We start from the raw sequence: 18,175 nt of genomic DNA, 5'->3' as shown, positions 1-18,175 counted from the left end.
TACAGAGTACAGGAATCAGAAAGTGAAATTTAATACCCTTTAAGACTCTTTCCATTCATTTTAAGACCATGCAAACACTTTTTAAGCGGAAACAATAGCAAGACTTTAACTTGCAATATATTCACTAAAAATAACGTAAGAAATTAATTCAAAACTAAAACATTATTCATATACTGAATAAAAATCGAATAAATCTAGCTAATTCAGCAGGTTGGCGCATATAGAACTGCAGAAATAATGGTGTTGCCTTAATTACTGCAGTAAACAAAACAGCATGATGTCAGATCTAGCAGGATTTTATTGATTTCAAAAACAATACAGTATCCTGATATTCGCAGATTTAATTCAGGCAAACTTTAGCATAATCAAAAATTATATAAATTGTAATACCTTGCAAAACAGCATTTAAGACTTTTTAATACTTTTTAAGGGCCTTAAATTTCTATACATTGATTTATCAACTTTTGATAGCTTTTAAGACCCTGTGGACACCCTGTAATATATCTTCACCTCATAAAACAGTCACTTTTTCTCATTGGCTTGGCTTTGAATCAAATCTATTTGTTTGATTCGTGCTCAGTGATATTTCAGGGTCAATTATGCTTGATTTACAGAAAAAGACATTTCTGAAACTCAGTTAATCCTACATTCCAGTACATTTGCCCTCATTTTATACATTTGCATTTCTCTTAAAAGTCTTTGTTCACTAGTGCTCCGAAAAGGACATTAAACCTGACCATCTGGTCTCGTCCAGAATGGCCATGGTACTCAAATCTACACTTATGATAACTGCGGTTACTGTAATACAACTGGCGGGTGCACAGGGGATGAAAGGTAAACGGGAACAAACTGTAACTCGTACTACATTGACTTCCAGTTTACACAGTACGCTCTCTGTAATTTTTGTCCCTCCGTCAGATTGGCCTGAAGGTAACCAAAGCTAATTTAGCCCGTCTCTCTCAAGCTGTCACATGTTCTCTTCCTCTCGTTCTCCTCGCAGGGGTGTCATTGCTGTTACGTAATTACTAGCTAGTGAACACTTTGAAAAAGAGGAGTGTTTTTGCTTCGTTTCTTTTCCATTCAGCTGAAGTTACATTGCTTTAGGCATTCGGGATGACTGGAAGGCGTGACAGCAGGCCTCTTTCGCATCGATCCTGGCTCAGCACTGTTTATGGTCACAAAAATAGTGCAGACTTCAGTTATGACAGATCAGAACGACAGCTTGACAGCTTTTTCCGCAATGCTTGAAATGGTTGTGTCAGGGTGACTAACACGGGGCAGTGTGGTCAATACAGGTGACCTGGAGAAAATCAAATGCTGTGGGTGTAGAAAAGCGTGAAACGATTCATTTGGAGTGAAAAAAAAAATGTAAGTAAAGCAGAAAAATTCATAAATGGAGACATTTATTGTGGAAGTGAATGGGGCAACTATTTAAAATAGACCCAAATCAAACAAACAAACAAAAAATCTGTATGGTTTTCATAGGCGGAGCGTGTGTAAGGCTGGGAAAGGCTTAGCCTCCCCCTGGACAGAGACGACAGAGATAGCAGCAAAGAAAAAAACTGCATTAAACATGTAACGGGTGCAAGGCGGAATATGAATGCAGTTTAATGTTAATGATTAACAGAACACTTTAGTTATTGTAAGTTTGTAAATCAAATTCAAAGTCCCCCTCCGCACAAAAATGGAACTGTCCAACTCCGCACTTTACACTGATGAGCGCTGTTTTTGACTGGAGCTGGCAGCAGCTCTGAAAACAAAACAGAATGTGCTGGCCAGCGGACTTTTCTGATTTGCTGGTCAAGGACGCAAGAAATAAAATGACAAATGAGTATTACGAGACGGGTATAATAATATATTATTCTGGTTTAATTAGTTTTCAGTATTAAAGGAAATGCCTTATTTTGGTTGTATCATTGTAACGTAGTATTGTAGCCTAGTGTAGTAATCTTGTTTTGCATTTTAATTCTGCTGTGTTTTCTACAGGGGTGATGGGAAGTCAAGATTTTTAATTATCTTTTAATTTGTATTTTGAATAATATGAATCTAATTTAAACAAACAATTACTCACGCTAGCTAATGGCTACTGGATCACCTTTACTCTGCAAGGGTTGCCTCTAATTTAATTGCCAATAAGTTTACCACAGCCCATGATAACGCAAATAAACAGTTTATGTTGTCATATTTTCATTGTCTTTTTTGTTGTTTCTTTCATAATAAAGAAAAATAAATTCAGTATCCTAATCACAGTTTAAAAATGCTTATTTTTATATATTTATTGCTGAATTACAAGTTCAGTTTTCGATCGGCCTCGTTGCAAAGTGAATGATTTCAGATTCTTGGCACATTTTTGCAATTTCTTTATTTCTGCAAAAGGGTTGGATACTCAAATGTCACTTGTTAAATAAATTACTATATTACCAGAGATCATAAATAAACTAAATAAATAAATAATCTTTTAAATATAAAAGTATATAAATAAAGAAAGAAAGAAAGAATGAAAGAAAGAAAGAAACTAGCTATTATACACTTAGTTTAAGAGTAGGCACTGAGGTCCTCCCTATTTAGGTCCACTCATTTTACATTTTCTGGCCCTTGGCTACATATTGAAAGTGACTATAATAATTAAATGAATCTAATAAAATAATTTAATGTGCGTGTTGAATATAAGACGTTTGTTGATAGGCGGTGCTTTTGTTGAAACCTCTTCTTGGTCGGTAGCAAATCTTTTTAAATGCATTTAAGGGTCAGCGCATATCTTAGCCTCATCCTGGAGTTTGTTTACACTCCGCCTATGATGGTTTTCATGTGCAATTTAAAAAAAAAAAAAACATTTATTAAAATTAAAAGTTAAAATATATTATATATTTACTTTAATAATAAGTAAAAATATATTCTGTAATTAATTCCTATAATCTGGAACCACTAGTGCAAGTAAAAAGAGAATGGGAGGTGAAAGTGGAGACAGAATTATCAGAAGACATGTGGCAATCCGTTTTAGACAACATTCACTCATCTTCAATTTGTTTAAAACAGAGTTATACAGTTTAAAGTAGTACACAGATTACACTGGCCCAAAGTGAAACTAGCTATAGAGTCTAATTGTGACCGATGTAACGCCGAGTCTGCTCCATTATCTCATGTTTTGGTCTTGTTCAAAACTAATGACCTCTAGCAGCTAATTCTTAAATTTCTCCCTGATGCATTAAATACATACTGTATATAGAACTTGAGGCCATAATTCCAACATATGGTATTAGACCACAGCACTTATGTTTTAATAAAAGCAAGATAAATGTGATTGCCTTTGGTACGCTTCTGGCTAGAAGGTTAAAATCTCCTCCAACCTTTAAGCATGGAACTTTTACACCGCTTGACCTTAGAAAAAAATACGATATACTGTAAGAGGCTGTACTGATATGTTTTTCTTACTTGGCAACCTGTTTTAGATCACAAAGACGATGGACTAGCAGCACGGTGGGTAATGGTGGGTAGCACAATCGCCTCACAGCAAGAAGGTCACTGGTTCGAGCCCCGGCTGCATCAGTAGGTATTTCTGTGTGGAGATTGCATGTTCTCCCTGTGTTGGCGTGGGTTTCTTCCGGGTGCTCCGGTTTCCCCCACAAGTCCAAAGACATGCGCTGTAGGTGAATTGGGTAAGCTAAATTGTCTGCAGTGTATGTGTGTAAATGAGGGTGTATGCATGTTTCCCAGTGATGGGTTGCAGCTGGAAGGGCATCCGTTGCGTAAAACATGTGCTGGTTAAGTTGGCGGTTCATTCCGCTGTGGCGACCCCAGATTAATAAAGGGACTAAGCTGAAAAGAAAATGAATGAATGAACGAAGACGATGAATCGCTTCAGTTTTTTTAGAAGAGCAGAACTTTTCCTTATTATTTTTTTTCTTTTCTTTTATAAAAGTAAAACATATTTTACTTATTATTATTATCTAGTTTTTTAGTATTTAATTTTAATATTATTAATATATTTTTATAGAACCTAAATGCTCATGTGTTAGTCAGGTTTTGTTTTTTTGTTGTCTAAAAAATTGAAAAGCTGCATGTTTCATATTTAACATGTTCAATAGTAAATAATTGCAAGTAAAATTAATGTTACAATGTTATGCCAAACCCTTAAATGACTAAATAAAATAAAGCTAAAAACACCAACGCCTTTCAGTCTCTACAAAATTGCCACCATTTACGTCCTAAATACAGAGTAGTTTTTTCATAATAGTAAAAGCGCGGAACAAAACTGAAATATTGTGGAAGCAATTATGCAACAGATGCTGTTTATCGAGCTTGTATTCCTTTAGCATGCAATACTAAATAGGGAACAGAGAAGTAATACAAGAATAACACAAGATTTCTCTTTTAACAGTGAATATGAATGTAAAACAGATTATTTAAAAGTACAAAGTTTCATACTCAAAAAAGTAGGCATGGGTGGATAAATGGTTTTAAGGTTTACCGCGGTATGGAAAGTCAATGTTTTAATACCGCTAAAATGTTCTTTTATACCATTCCCAAGGTATATGCAAGGTTTTTTTTATGTGTTGTAAAGAAATCTATGTTTTTAAATCTAATGAAGAGAGCAGAAGTCAATGATTTATTTTAACTATTTAGCCTGACATGTTTACTGCTCCAAAGTATTATAAATGTTTCCTAAAATGAAATGTATCATGTTCAAAGTGGAAAAAAAGTTTTTTTTTTGTTTGTTTGTTTGACCCAGACATTTAAAAAGAACTTATTTTAGAGCAGTAATCACAATACCGTGACACCAAGTGGTATTTTTAACCAAGGTTTTCATACTGTCAGAAACTTATACCGGCCCATGCCTAATTGTACAGTAAGTGGCTCAAAATACAGAGAAAAATAAATCTGTTTATATTGATTATGCAACAAATGATTTTGATTGAGTTTAACTTGTAATACTTGAATATAAGAAGTAAATTTATTAAAACAAGAATGAAATATCCAAAGGGAAGTAAAACAAGAGTTCATAAAAACACAGATTTGACATTTCTAAACACAGCAAAGCTTGCCATGTCAAAGGAACTTATGAAACAACCAAGTAAAACCTTCTGGGTTACTTTAAAACAGAGTTGCCCAAACTAGGGCCCGTGGGCCAAAGTTGGCCCTTTGTATCCTTTGATTGGGCCCATCAGAGGGAAAATGATTGGGAAGGGTTGGAGAATGCCTTTAACCTCTTAAATTCAAGTGCTATTTTGGGGTTTCCACCTGTATTTTGCCTACCCAAATTCAAAAGATTTCCCAAATCTACATGCAGAGGTGTATATGTTTGGTATCATTTTAAATAAAACCCTTTGAATTTTCATAAAACACTGTTGAAAGTGATTAAAATAATTGTATATGTTGTCTGTGTTATAATAAACCCCTCCAAAAAAAAAGGCGCTTTTTTTGTTTCTTTGTAAACTCAAATTTGGAAGTGTACCTTTTAGTTTCTGTGTGATCTAGGTTGCTGTAATTAATTTTGATGGTATTTGCACATGTCAGTAATCATAGGAAAAAAGAAAAATGTCTCTATCATAATCTATGCAGAAGCTATTCTATTCTAACTGATGAGAGAACGGAACCACTTATGGGCGTATCGGGCCAGCACGGACCTTTAAAATGTATAGAATGCGGAGGTAAAGGACGTCATCATTTAACAAAGATTCTCATTTCTATTTTAATGTAACCTTTAGTTTGTTTGTTTGTTTTATGTTTGAGCTACAAAAAAGTAAACTTTAATTAAATTTTTTAATTAAATGTTTTAAATGAATCAGATTTTATGCACATCCAGTCACTTAATGAATAAGGGACAAAGCAGAAGAGATCAGCATGCAAATCAAGGCAATGGTAGGTTCAGCATGACTAGTGTATTCGGCATTGAACTCCATTGCTTTATAAATGGATTCTTTTAAGGGTTTTATTGTAATAAGTTTGTTAAAATAATATACATTTTCAAAACTGCATTAGTAAATAGGGTTGAAGTATTTTTTTTCTATTTATTTATAAATATTATGAAATAAATTAGGAAGGCAACTTTAAAGTAATACAGTTTGCTATATTTTAGCCCACAGCTCTCAATCAACCTCAGTTTTTGGCCCTTTTAAGAAAATGTTTGTGCACCCCTGCTTTAAAAGATTCATTTAAATGCTTGGGATTTATTTCTACACATTTCTGAAAAAAAAGAAATACAGGAGTCCAGTCAAAAACCCTGGTGAAAATTTCAGCGGTCAGGGCTAAAGTAAACAAGAAGTCGTTTTCACATTACTGCAAGAATGCAGAATATTTGTGGTCTTCAAATATTAGTCAGGCGACAGATGTTGACACAGCAATATTTCTGACACAACAGTCATTTCACAAAAGCTTGAATTACCTGATTTAATAGACTTTACTGAAACTGCTGCTTATAAAAATCTCATAATGAGTTTATAGATCCCCTGCGATTCCAGTCGGCCTTTACTTTCCATTCCTGTGGATCTTTTCCAGGTTTCCAGAGCTATTATTCCACAATACTAATAAATCAGCCTCTAATCTCGACTGCCTCACATTAGCAGTGACCCTGCACACATGAAATAGACACAGCAAACAAAGTGAAAGCGCTCACCGCTGTCCTTGCTGCTGTTCTCCTCGATGGTCATCTGTTCTGCCAGCTCCGAGAGAGACTCATCGATCGTCTGGCTACCACGCAGGGTGAGCGACAAACGTCTCTTAAACCTCTTCATCCTCTCCATGGGCCTCTGAGGCAGGGGGGGCCTGTCGAAACAAACGCACACACTGGGTTAACATCACCGGCCTGTGAATATCTTCTTAAAAATACGTTTATTATTCTGAATATTAAAAAACACTCTTCTGGTTATGAGCAGAGTATGATGAAACTAAAATCAATCACACGTTTGATATGGAGTACCACTAGGCTCAGTACTAGGAGTGTTGCTTTTTTACTTTGCCGATTTTCTTTGGATCTTTTTCTACAAATGTTTGTTTTTGATCGAGCACCTGTCTTTGAGATTTTCTGATGTGCGCACACTTCTGTTTTTTTCATTGAGGCAATAAACACCATGCTTCATTTATATATAGTTTTAGCATTTTATATTTTGCGTTTCATTTTAGTACGTCCGTTCATGGAAATGCTAATTATCTCGATTTTCAAGTCGAGTTGTGTGGTTTTCAGAGGATATCTATTAAAATTTACTGTACTTCTCTTCCAGGAAAGCAGACCAAAAATACTGTTGAGTCATGTTGCACGCACACGACGTAGACCAATAAAATGTTCACCAGAGAACATCTAATTCTGGTTTCTGACTAGCAAAAGCAAGCAACAGATTGCTGTTCAGTCTTTGCAGTTTTTTCTTTGGCTAATTGGATATAGTGAATTATAAAGGAGTCTTCATTCACATCAGATTGATTCATAATGACTATTTACAGAAATTTCAGGTCAACCTGGAAAAGAAATGCCTTTCAAATGGTTTCATGCAGGTTTAAGAAACAGCACAGACCTATATTGAGGTTTGCGTTAGAAAGTTCTAACTGTGGGCTGGGTTTTAAACCCGCACAGCAGGCATTTAAGACTTGCACGTGACTAGTATCTAAAAAAATATATATCATTAATAATCAAAAGGCTTTTAATCAAAAATTCATAAGAGTGTATTCTGTTTTTATAGGCACTTCAACGCATGCTTCTGCATTATTAAAACACTCCCACATGCCATATTTCCCCTTACACCAATGCATTTCCTCAGTACAAAAATGACATCAGATCCAAATAAATAAAAAATAAATAAATAACTTGATCTCTTGGTGTCTTTTTACACCAAGATATAAAATACGCACACACATGGATGCCTACAGACATGAATTGTTACCATTATATACAAGAAAAAAATGTTATAACCCTCTATGACTACTCAAGGCCAAGAATAATGTTGAATTTAGCTTGGTTACAGGGGTTAATCACTCACACCATACCAAATAACTCCTTATAAAATGTCAAATCAGTCATGCGCTGCTTCTCTAAAGGCTTTAATGTGTGTGTGCTTGCAAATTTCTCGCGATACATGCTGACTTTGCACCATTTTAGGCAGGAAACACCTTGTAATGGGAGGCAGCAGGACCCTTTCTGTCCATTGTATTAACACCGTTAGACTACACACACCCAAATCCACACAGGATTCGAAGGTTTGTTGTGTTCAAGTGAGGAACAAATTCAATCCTCCAAGGTTTTCCTGGTCCGTCAGAGGTACAGCACATACTGATAACATTCGGCCCCTTTGCAATGAGCCGGTACACTGTAATCATACACAGAGACGCACAAACGTCTATCAGGTTACAGTGACATGTCATTTCTCAGACGGTGTTTAAATTTAGAAGGCTACAAAGTGAGAAATGTGCAGCCAAAGAGCCGGAAATGGCAGGTTAGAGCATCTGTGATTGGTTTCTCTCGAACACAAGCACGCATACGCATGCAGGCCATCTGTCTATCTGATACAGACCAAAAGAAGGGAGGGGGCAATCAAGAGCCCATATGAGGGATTAGGCTACAGCTAGGCCAATATAGCACCGACGGTCAGTTAAATGTGCCTGCTGACAGAGCACATCGTCTCAAACAGCTGGTATCTCATTCTGCTACGTAGGAGAGCAGGGTCCAGACACACCCTGTGGCCACAAGCGTGTGTTTTCATGGGCTTGTGTTTGAACAGTTGGCATTCCTGTGTCAGACCTGCTAGGATGAGGCACAACCAGACCGAACACACACATACACACTTTAACACTCATTGACGTAATTCCCACACCATGCAATGCTAGAATTTGGGGACGGCTACATTTACATTTGAAAATGACATTCACCCCTCAAATGATTTCTAAAAATTACATCCACACTAAAACTATGGGAAATGCTACAACGATCTTCATTCACTTGTCTAAAATATAGCATATTTACAAATTACAAGTTTAATGTAGAGTGCAGCATGGTGCAGTATTAAGACCGTTGCTATTTACACTTATAACAAGCGTAGAAAAAGATCTGATCAATGATCCTGATCAATCATGTAGGTCTACAGGGACTTTACATTGAGCCTTTTCAACTTGTCTGGCTCTATACAAGCTTAATGTGGAGTACCAAAAGGTTCAGTACTAGGACCGTTGATATTTACACCTAGAACATGAATAGAAAACATCTGTATTTCAACATATGATCCAGATCAATCATGTAGGCCTACAAGGACTTTACATTGAGCCTTTCATCTTATGTGGCTCTATACAAACTTAATGTGGAGTACCACATGCTTGGGTACTAGAACCATTGCTGTTTACACCTAGAACATGAATAGAAAAACATCTGTATTTCAACATATGATCCAGATCAATCATGTAGGTCTACAGGGACTTTACATTGAGCCTTTTCAACTTGTCTGGCTCTATATGAGCTTAATGTGGAGCACCGCATGGTTTGGTAGGGCCACTGCTATTTACACTTAGAACAAGCATAGAAAAATGATACAGATTAATCAAGTAGGTCTGCAGGGACTTTACGTTGAGCCTTTTCATCTTGTCTGGCTCTATACAAGCTTAATGTGGAGTACCACATGGTTTGATAATAGGACCATTGCCTTTTACACATAGAACAAACATAGAACAAGATCTGTTTCAACATATGATCCAGATCAATTATGTAGGTTCACAAGGACTTTACGTTGAACCTTTTCATCTTATCTGGCTCTATACAAGCTTAATGTGGAGTGCGGCATGGTTCAGCACTGGAACCGTTATTATTTACACTTAGAACAAGCATAGAAAAAGATCCAGATCAATCAAGTAGGTCTACATAGATCTAACGTCGAGCCTTTTCAACATGTCTGGCTCTATTCAAGCTTAATGTGGAGTGCTGCAAGGTTCAGCACTGGGACCGTTACTATTTACACTTAGAACAAGCATAGAAAAGATCCAGATCAATCAAGTAGGTCTACAAGGACTTAACGTCGAGCCTTTTCAACTTGTCTGGCTCTATACAAGCTTAATGTGGAGTACCACATGGTTTAGTACTAGGACCGTTGCTATTAATACTTAGAACAAGCATAGAAAAAGATCTGTATTTCAACATATGATCCAGATCAATCATGTAGGTACACAAGGACTTTACTTTGAACCTTTTCATCTTATCTGGCTCTATACAAGCTTAATGTGGAGTGCCGCATGGTTCAACACTGGGACCGTTGATATTTACACTTAAAACAAGCATAGAAAAAGATCAGCATTTCAATCCAGATTAATCATGTAGGTCTACAGGGACTTTATGTCAAGCCTTTACAACTTGTCTGGCTCATTAAGACAACTACAAACGAATCACAAACAGGCGTACAGGCTTTTTTTCTTGTTTTATCTCTGTTTGTCCACTATCCTTTCAGCATCAGACACCGACACTGTTGTTAGAGTGACAAGCTGCATTCTTGGCCAATGAGCGAAGGGTATTGCGCACAGTGCTGTCTATTGTCACCCCGCCCCCTCTCTTCATTAACCCCCCGGCCTGGTGCATTATCCGTCCCCAGACAGCAGCTCTCCAGGGCATCACGCTGATAGGAAAGTTGCCTGCTAGAGGGGGAAGAGCAGGCTGCAATGAGACTAATACTGAAGAAATATGCAAAAGTGGTTATAGGTCATTAATTATGCATGTTGTAGACAGGACCTGTGGTTTACCGTGATTATACAGTGAAGATGAAGTGTGATCATTATATTTTTGTTTAAAATGAGGATTAAAGCACTATCTTGGGTTCTAAGTCAATTATAAGACAATATGAAATATTATATATCTTGTACAAGTCAAATGTATCAAAATAGATCAACGCATGACAATAACAGTAACAGCTGATTTAACAGGCGTATTAATACTATAAACAGGAAGTTCAACATCTACATAGACACCAGCATCTATTTTTACAGCACAGCTTCTTAGAAATGCCCAAGATCTGCTCGTCTATGGTCTCTTTTTGCTCCTTTAATCTTTCTGTGTGTCTCCACATGAGTAGTTTTACAGTCATCCAATCATAAGAGAGTACAGGAATCAAACACCAGGAGCGAATCTGTTTACATCCCCCAGGCTGGGATTAAACCCACCTCCTCTTAAGAGATAAGGGGTCTTTGTGTGGCATTGAGAGGGCGTATTACCCACACCATAACAAAACCCTCATGTGCCCATCTGGCCCAGATAATACAGCCCAAACTCACCGCAGCTTCCTAAAAAACTAATGCATGCACTTGCACAAACCTGCAGAGCTTGCAAACATAGCTGCCTTTTACTCAATAGCACGCTCAAACAAAACAACAGCACTGAGGACTGCTGATCCCCTCAGCGAGTCCAGGGTGAGTTTTGGGGCGACCCCTGCAGACGGTTAGCAGGGTAATTAGAGCAGGATGGCCTGACATCAAACATCACACCAGTCGCCAGCCAGAGGCATCAACAGCAGGCTAATTAACCAAAGCCTGGAGACACGGAAAGTGGGTTAGGCAGCTAAACACACACAAAAAAACTGACACACTGTTTGTGTTGCAGACACCTCAAATCAAGCGGTTTATTGTACTGTATGTAGCTGGGTAATTTAAGCAAGTAGGCCAAAATCCCTTTAAGGCAAGTCGGCGGCCATCTTTAAATGTGCATTGTTTGAATTGGGAAAACAGCAAATTCTCCAAAACTGTTTGCTAAGCTAAGACTATACAACAACAGATATAATGCGAGTTAAAATCCCAAAAATGTATTTTAAAAGTCCATATTCATCTAAAATCCACCTTAATTTTTAACCTCTACATATTAGAAAGGAAGTCTGGAAATCACAGTTTGATCTTCACATGCATTTTGAAGGACTCTGGGGCTGGACTGGAGAGGCAGGGTATTTTCGATTCTCTTTCTATCTCTTCCCAGATACACACAAACAAAAAAGCCCATTCCCCTCTCCATGGCAACACATCTTTCCCTGGGACTTCTCCGCATCTTCTTTCTCACAGATCAGAATCTGTAATTTACCCTTCTGTACGCCCAAAGAGAAAGAGAAGGAGATGGAGCGGCTGACTGAGTGGGTGAGCGAGCACAAAACACAAGCAGGAGAACGAACGAACGAGAGAGAGCGAAAGAGACACAGAAGAAGCAGAATGATGTCTTTGTGTTTGACTACAAAGCATGAGATCTCCACGGCAACTCTGCCCGTCTGCGCCAAACTGCAGGCAAGTGAGACTAAAATGACAAAAAAAAAGGGCAAACACTAGAGAGAGAGAGAGAGATAATAAGAGACAACTAGGATGCTTAACAGAGAGTGAAATTAGCCATATTATACGCATGACTGTACAAGTGGCTTCATAATCATCTGTTGAATTAGGGATGTCAACTGACAAATTCCCATGATCCACTGCCATTTAAATGAATGATCAATTAATAGTTAACCTTAATAATGCAAGATGAGTCCTACTTCTCTAAATCAATGTCATTGGCATGATACTTAAAACACAAGCATCTTCACGCAATATACATTTTACTGTAAATAAAAGGCTAACATTTAAAGTCTGTGTGAAATCTAAATTTACAATGTTTATTTTACTAGCACACATTGTTATTCTTTAGGTCAGAGGTGTCCAAACCTAGCCCTGGAGGGCCAGTGTCCTGCTGAGTTTAGCTCCAACTTGCTTCAACACATTGGCCAGGCAGTATCTAGCAAGAGCTTGATTAGCTGGTTCAGGTATATGTTTGATTAAGGTTGGAGCTAAACTCTCCAGGACACCGGCCCACCAGGACCATGTTTGGACATTCCTGCTTTAGGTGAACAATTAATCTGTTCAAGTTAATCCACTGAAAAAAAAGTTTGTGCTGGTAATCTTCAATGACAGTGTGACAATTGTTTCTGCATTTGGAGTGGCGGTCCTTCTCTGTTGACGTCATTTTGATGATTTTAGCCACCATATTCTTAACCACGCCCCTCTTACCGTTAGTTTGCTATGAGCGCATGATGTGCAAAAAAAACACCACCCCCTACTCAATGTTCTGATTCAGTTTGAAGTACATCAACATGCGTAATTGAAGTCTAAACTACTTCCGGTCCACGTGGACTTTAAACCTAAAAAGGGTAACTCGTTCCTGAAGGGTCGATGTCCTGCAAAGTTTAGTTCCAACCCCAATCAGACACACCTGGGCTAGCTAATCAAACTCTTACTAGGCTTTCTAGAAACATCCTTGCAGGTGTTTTGAGGCAAGTTGGAGCTAAGAATCTGCTGGGCACCAGCCCTCTAGGACCAAGTTTGGACACCCCTGCTTTATACATTACATGTAAATCCCTTATATGCAACATTTCATAAAGGTGTATTAGAGTATCATTTGAGAAAACAACTCTGCAATATTTAAAATGCATTGCTATTCTCTCATGAATTGATTCTGAGCTTGGTTTTTAACATCTGATGGTGCTCCAGGCTTTACAAAGATTCATTCTCTGCTTGCATCCAATTCCTTACAAATACCACTTGAACCTAAACTAATCATTAACAAAGTCAGGAAAGGTTCAAGCTAATAACAAGAGAGTTAGCTCTACATTGTTTCTTAAAAGGCAACTTATACGACTTAGCCATATGTACAAGCATTTGATTGTGCGGCTAAAAATTAGCCTAGAGCGCCATCTGTTACTAAGTTCAGCATCGGTTCAAGTAATGATGCATTTAGGGCATTAAAAAAAAGCTGAATCAATGTTAATCAAATTTTCTTGAATGTTTATTGTTTTATTGATTTTTTCACCACAGCTCTAACATGTCAACACACAGAACTAGTGTGTCCATTTGAGCAAATCAAGCATGTCTCTCTTCAAATATATATAGGATATTGTACAGAAAAAAAAAGCTGGTCAATAACCAAAGGGCCAAAATTCACAAAGAAAGAGTGTGCTAAAGGCTTATGCAATTTAGTTATTAGCCCATATCATCTACCTTTGCGTCCCTCACATGGATAAGATTTCATTACACGGTCACAAGCTGAATGCACCAGTTGACTTAGATGATATGCTAATCCAATTGAGATAATTAATGATTTGATAATGTTGTCTATAATAGACATGGCACAACACAATAACCCTAGAGCAAAGCAGCAAGGAGTTTTGCTGACATTTTGCACATTAAATGGCATCCATGCTGAATCTCTGTATTGATCATGAATCGATTTAAGTAACAATTAATCTATCACTGATTAATCAATGGCCTCCTTAAACAGATCTGGAAAAAACAGGACCTGAAACTTTAAAGGCTCTGGGCCAGATGTTGACGTCAGAAAGGTATCAAGGCCTTCTGACGCATTTGCATTGACCTGTGGCGTGTTAGCATGCATTAGCCCACTGTCCAACACAGGACATCAAAGATGCATTGTGGCCGGTTTACGTAGTGTAATGCAATTAGGGCCATAGAAAAGGAAAGATCTGGCAATCCTGGGGTTTCTTTCATCTGCTGGTCCACTCGACTGTGCTTAAAGCACTTCAGCGCGTCATTAGCACGCTCTTCAAAATCACTCTCGCCCCCAGCAGCACACAAAAAGCATGCCCGGCGTCCATGCGATGACTGATGGGAAGACGGACAGAATAAATGCATTCAGACAGAAGACTGACTGCAGGTCATAGGACAGATGAGGTCAAGTATAATGGCAGAGGAGAAAGACACGTCTTTTTGCGTTTCAGTGTGAGAGAAGAAGGGTTGATTAACATAAATAAGTGATCTATGTAACATACAACTTCAGTTTTTTTTTTTTCAGGTATGGTTTGGTTTTGATTTAGCTGGACCTTTTGGACTTAAAGTCAATGTTTAAAGGTTTTACAGCTTTCTTTAAAACATCTGAAAAAAGAAAACCCAAAGGTTTGAAACAAGTAAAATTAAGAGATCAATTTTATTTGGGGAGGGGGTGGGACTACCCCTTTAAGATTAGTGGAGGGTTATATTTATAATCTACGTACAATAATATTGTAACTGTTGTTTAATTGTCTGTAAGAGGTCAAGCCTGTTACAATGACCATATAAAGTAAAATGGGACTTTTATGGGACTTAGCTTTGTTTTGTTCCTGTGTGAATAAACTAATCACAGGAGACGATGGTTCAATGAGTCATTCATAATCACTTGCTTTGTTATTAAATGAATCAGCTGTTCTGAATGAACGATTCAATGAATGAACACGCTCAGAAAAAGATTGCATAATCAGCTATCTCTTAGCTATCTAATCTTGAAAAATAACTAAATAACACAAGTTTACACTCTAAAAAGTGTCAAATATATTATATTAACCCAGCGTCAGGTCAAATATGGACAGACAAAACCATTGAGGTAATGTTTTGAATTACATTTAAATTATATTTTCTTAACCCATCCGGTTTGCTTGTCCATAATTTGACACAACATTGGATTAAAACAACCCAGGATTTTTAAATGTGTAGTTTATATCACATATTTCCTCTATTTTTGACTGCCCATTTACTCTTTTAACAAGATCCTTCAGGACACTACAATTCAAAAGTCTAAGCTAAATTAAGATTTTAACACTTTTAATCAACAAGGATTCATTCTACTGATCAATAATGATCATAAAGCCATTTTTAATATTGCAATAAGATTAAAATATTATATAAATGTTGCTCTTTTGTAGCTCTTTACTTATTAAATAATTATAAGAACACTTAAGAACTTTTTCAGGTAAAAAATTAAGTACACTGTTAACAAGTTTTGTAAATTACACAGTATTTAACTGTAATATGAACTGTATTTTACTGTAGAATATTTATGCAGTATGTTACTGTATTTTAAAGTTATATTTTGAAAATTTCTTTTAAAGACATACATTCAATTCTGTAAATACATAGGCAAGACAAATAGGGCTGTAAATGTAAATACAGTATTTTGCTTTAATTGATTTACAGGAAGTTACTGTAGAGTTTACAGCAAATTGTTAACGGTGTAGCACAACTTTTGATAATTAGGGCACAAATATTTATCTGTGCTGCAAATGAGCGCATTAAAACCACTGAAATGATTTATCATGACACTAAAGTAATGCTGTTATAATGTAGCTTTGAAATCACACAATGTTCAAATATAAAGGAAAACATTTGAATAATATCTCGAAATATTACACTTTGTACTTGGGCCGCACAATATATCGTTTTAGCATCAATATCGTATTGTTCGCATCTGCAATAGTCACATCGCAAAATATGCAATGTTGAGTCTGAATTATAGTTGACCAGGAGCCATTGCTAAGTGTAACCATAATAGTGTAAAAGTTGATCATTTTCAAGTGTATTTAAAGCCTGTAACTGTGAGCATTTCAAGAGAGTTTAAAACATTTGGACACACACAAAAAAGATCATGTTTGAAGGTGTAAAAAAGATTAATTGTATTTAATTACTTATAAAGGGTTAGATTAAGACACTTATAAGACCATTAAGAATGAAATTTTAGACTCATACAGGGTTAAACACTAAGGATTTTTTCTAATGACCCGGTTTTATCATGAGGAATCATATAATTGTTTTTAGTTTTCTTTCCCTGAGAAAGGGGTATGGGGTGTCTGTTGTAAAAATGTCTATAAGATGTTGTGAATTGTATCTCTTTGCAATAAAAAAACGTAAATATAAATAATAAGGTTTTATTGTGATGTATTGTTGGTGATTTGATAGATGTTAGCCCGATTGAGTATAGCTTTACTTGTTTAAAATTATTTAAGACCCACAACATAATATTTCAGTAAATGTAAGACTTATGAAGGCCTAAAATATAGTTTTTGAAATTTAAGACATTTTAAGACCCGGTGGACACCCTGTTATACAATTTATACGTTATAAAAAAACCTTATTTAGATTTTTTTACTTATTTCTAGTCCAAATATCTACATTTCAAAGTGAAACTAAGATTATTGTAATTTTCCCATTGGCTGATAGTGTTGCTTGTTTTATAGAAAACTCTTAATTTTGGCGCATTACTTCTCAAGGTGAAAACAAAACAATATTTTACTTGATCTAAGAATGTTTAGACATTTGAACTAGAAATGACAACGCAAAAGTGCATCAGTTTTTTTCAATATTGTCATTCTATTTGTACAGTATTCTTCATCAAACAAATGCAGACTTATATCAAAGTCATCCTTTTATGCACAATATTTCAGTATCCATGCTTATTTATTAACAAAACCTTTACCCCCAAGGTCGCTGTGGTTGCTGAAACGGTTAAAATGCAGAGTCAAAGTTTAATAAACGAAACCCTCACACAAACACTTAAGCACATTAGTCAGCTTACAGCGCCGGCCGCAACAGATCTTATATAAAGTCCCTTACATCATCACAAACACTGAAATATTCAGCGCGGAAAGTCTCAAAGCCGGCCATCCATCAGGACAATCTCAAAACAAGATTAATCCGTCATGAGACGAACCTCCTAATGCAGACGTCTCCTCAAAAGCTCAAACACCTTCCTGCATTTCGTTGAGATATTTAGCATGCAAACTTAATTACCCTCCAGCCAGACATTAGAAGAGGAAAACAAACTAAATCATTAGGAGTAACAACAGCGCCTCTGTGTGAAGTAGCATCCAGTCCTGACGATTTGTTCTCACACAAACACAAGCAGAAGCCATCAGACTGGAATGTGGCGATACACAGATAAAGCACCGTCAGCCTTAAATAAACAAAAACACGCACAATCTCTGAAATCTAAACATGTCTGCTCCAGGAGTGAGCGGGAAGACGAGACTTGAGGTCAGAGGACAAGATGAAGACAAGACGCTTCATGATTATAGACTATCTTTGCCTTTCTGATTGGAAATACTTACATAAAACCACAAAAAAAGGAAGAAAGAAAGAATGAAAGGAATAGGTTTAGAAAATAAAAGACAGGACTCGCAAAATTGCTAGCCTGACGTCTCAGGACTATTATGTTTTCCAGTAGGGCTACCAAAAATTAATCCACCCTGCCTGTCAGACTATTTTAATGGGAGGAAAAATATAGCCTATATCAATACTTTTTAATAATATATTATAATGCTATATAATGCTTTTTAATAATAAATACTATAAATAAATCAATAAATTAAAATTACTCAAATGTGGTTAGTCAAAAATATACATGTACCCTAAAATGAATGCCATTATATATTTTTTATTTAGTAAATGCAAG

The 18,175-nt window shown here is 36.6% G+C and overlaps 1 protein-coding gene across 1 annotated transcript in view; it reads right to left on the bottom strand.

Moving 5' to 3' along the window:
* The window catches only part of cdk17 (cyclin dependent kinase 17), an 83,550-nt gene that overhangs the window by 46,682 nt on the left and 18,693 nt on the right, over positions 1-18,175 (bottom strand). The window contains exon 2 of the mRNA XM_056456034.1: positions 6,614-6,762. Coding sequence (XP_056312009.1) covers positions 6,614-6,740 — 127 coding nt within the window. The 5' untranslated portion in view covers positions 6,741-6,762. The remainder of the gene's footprint in view (positions 1-6,613; positions 6,763-18,175) is intronic.

Source organism: Danio aesculapii, chromosome 4 (assembly GCF_903798145.1).
Source record: "Danio aesculapii chromosome 4, fDanAes4.1, whole genome shotgun sequence".
Lineage (NCBI taxonomy): Eukaryota > Metazoa > Chordata > Actinopteri > Cypriniformes > Danionidae > Danio > Danio aesculapii.
The sequence above is the reverse complement of the archived record's forward strand: the minus strand, read 5'-3'. Positions and strand labels throughout refer to the sequence as shown.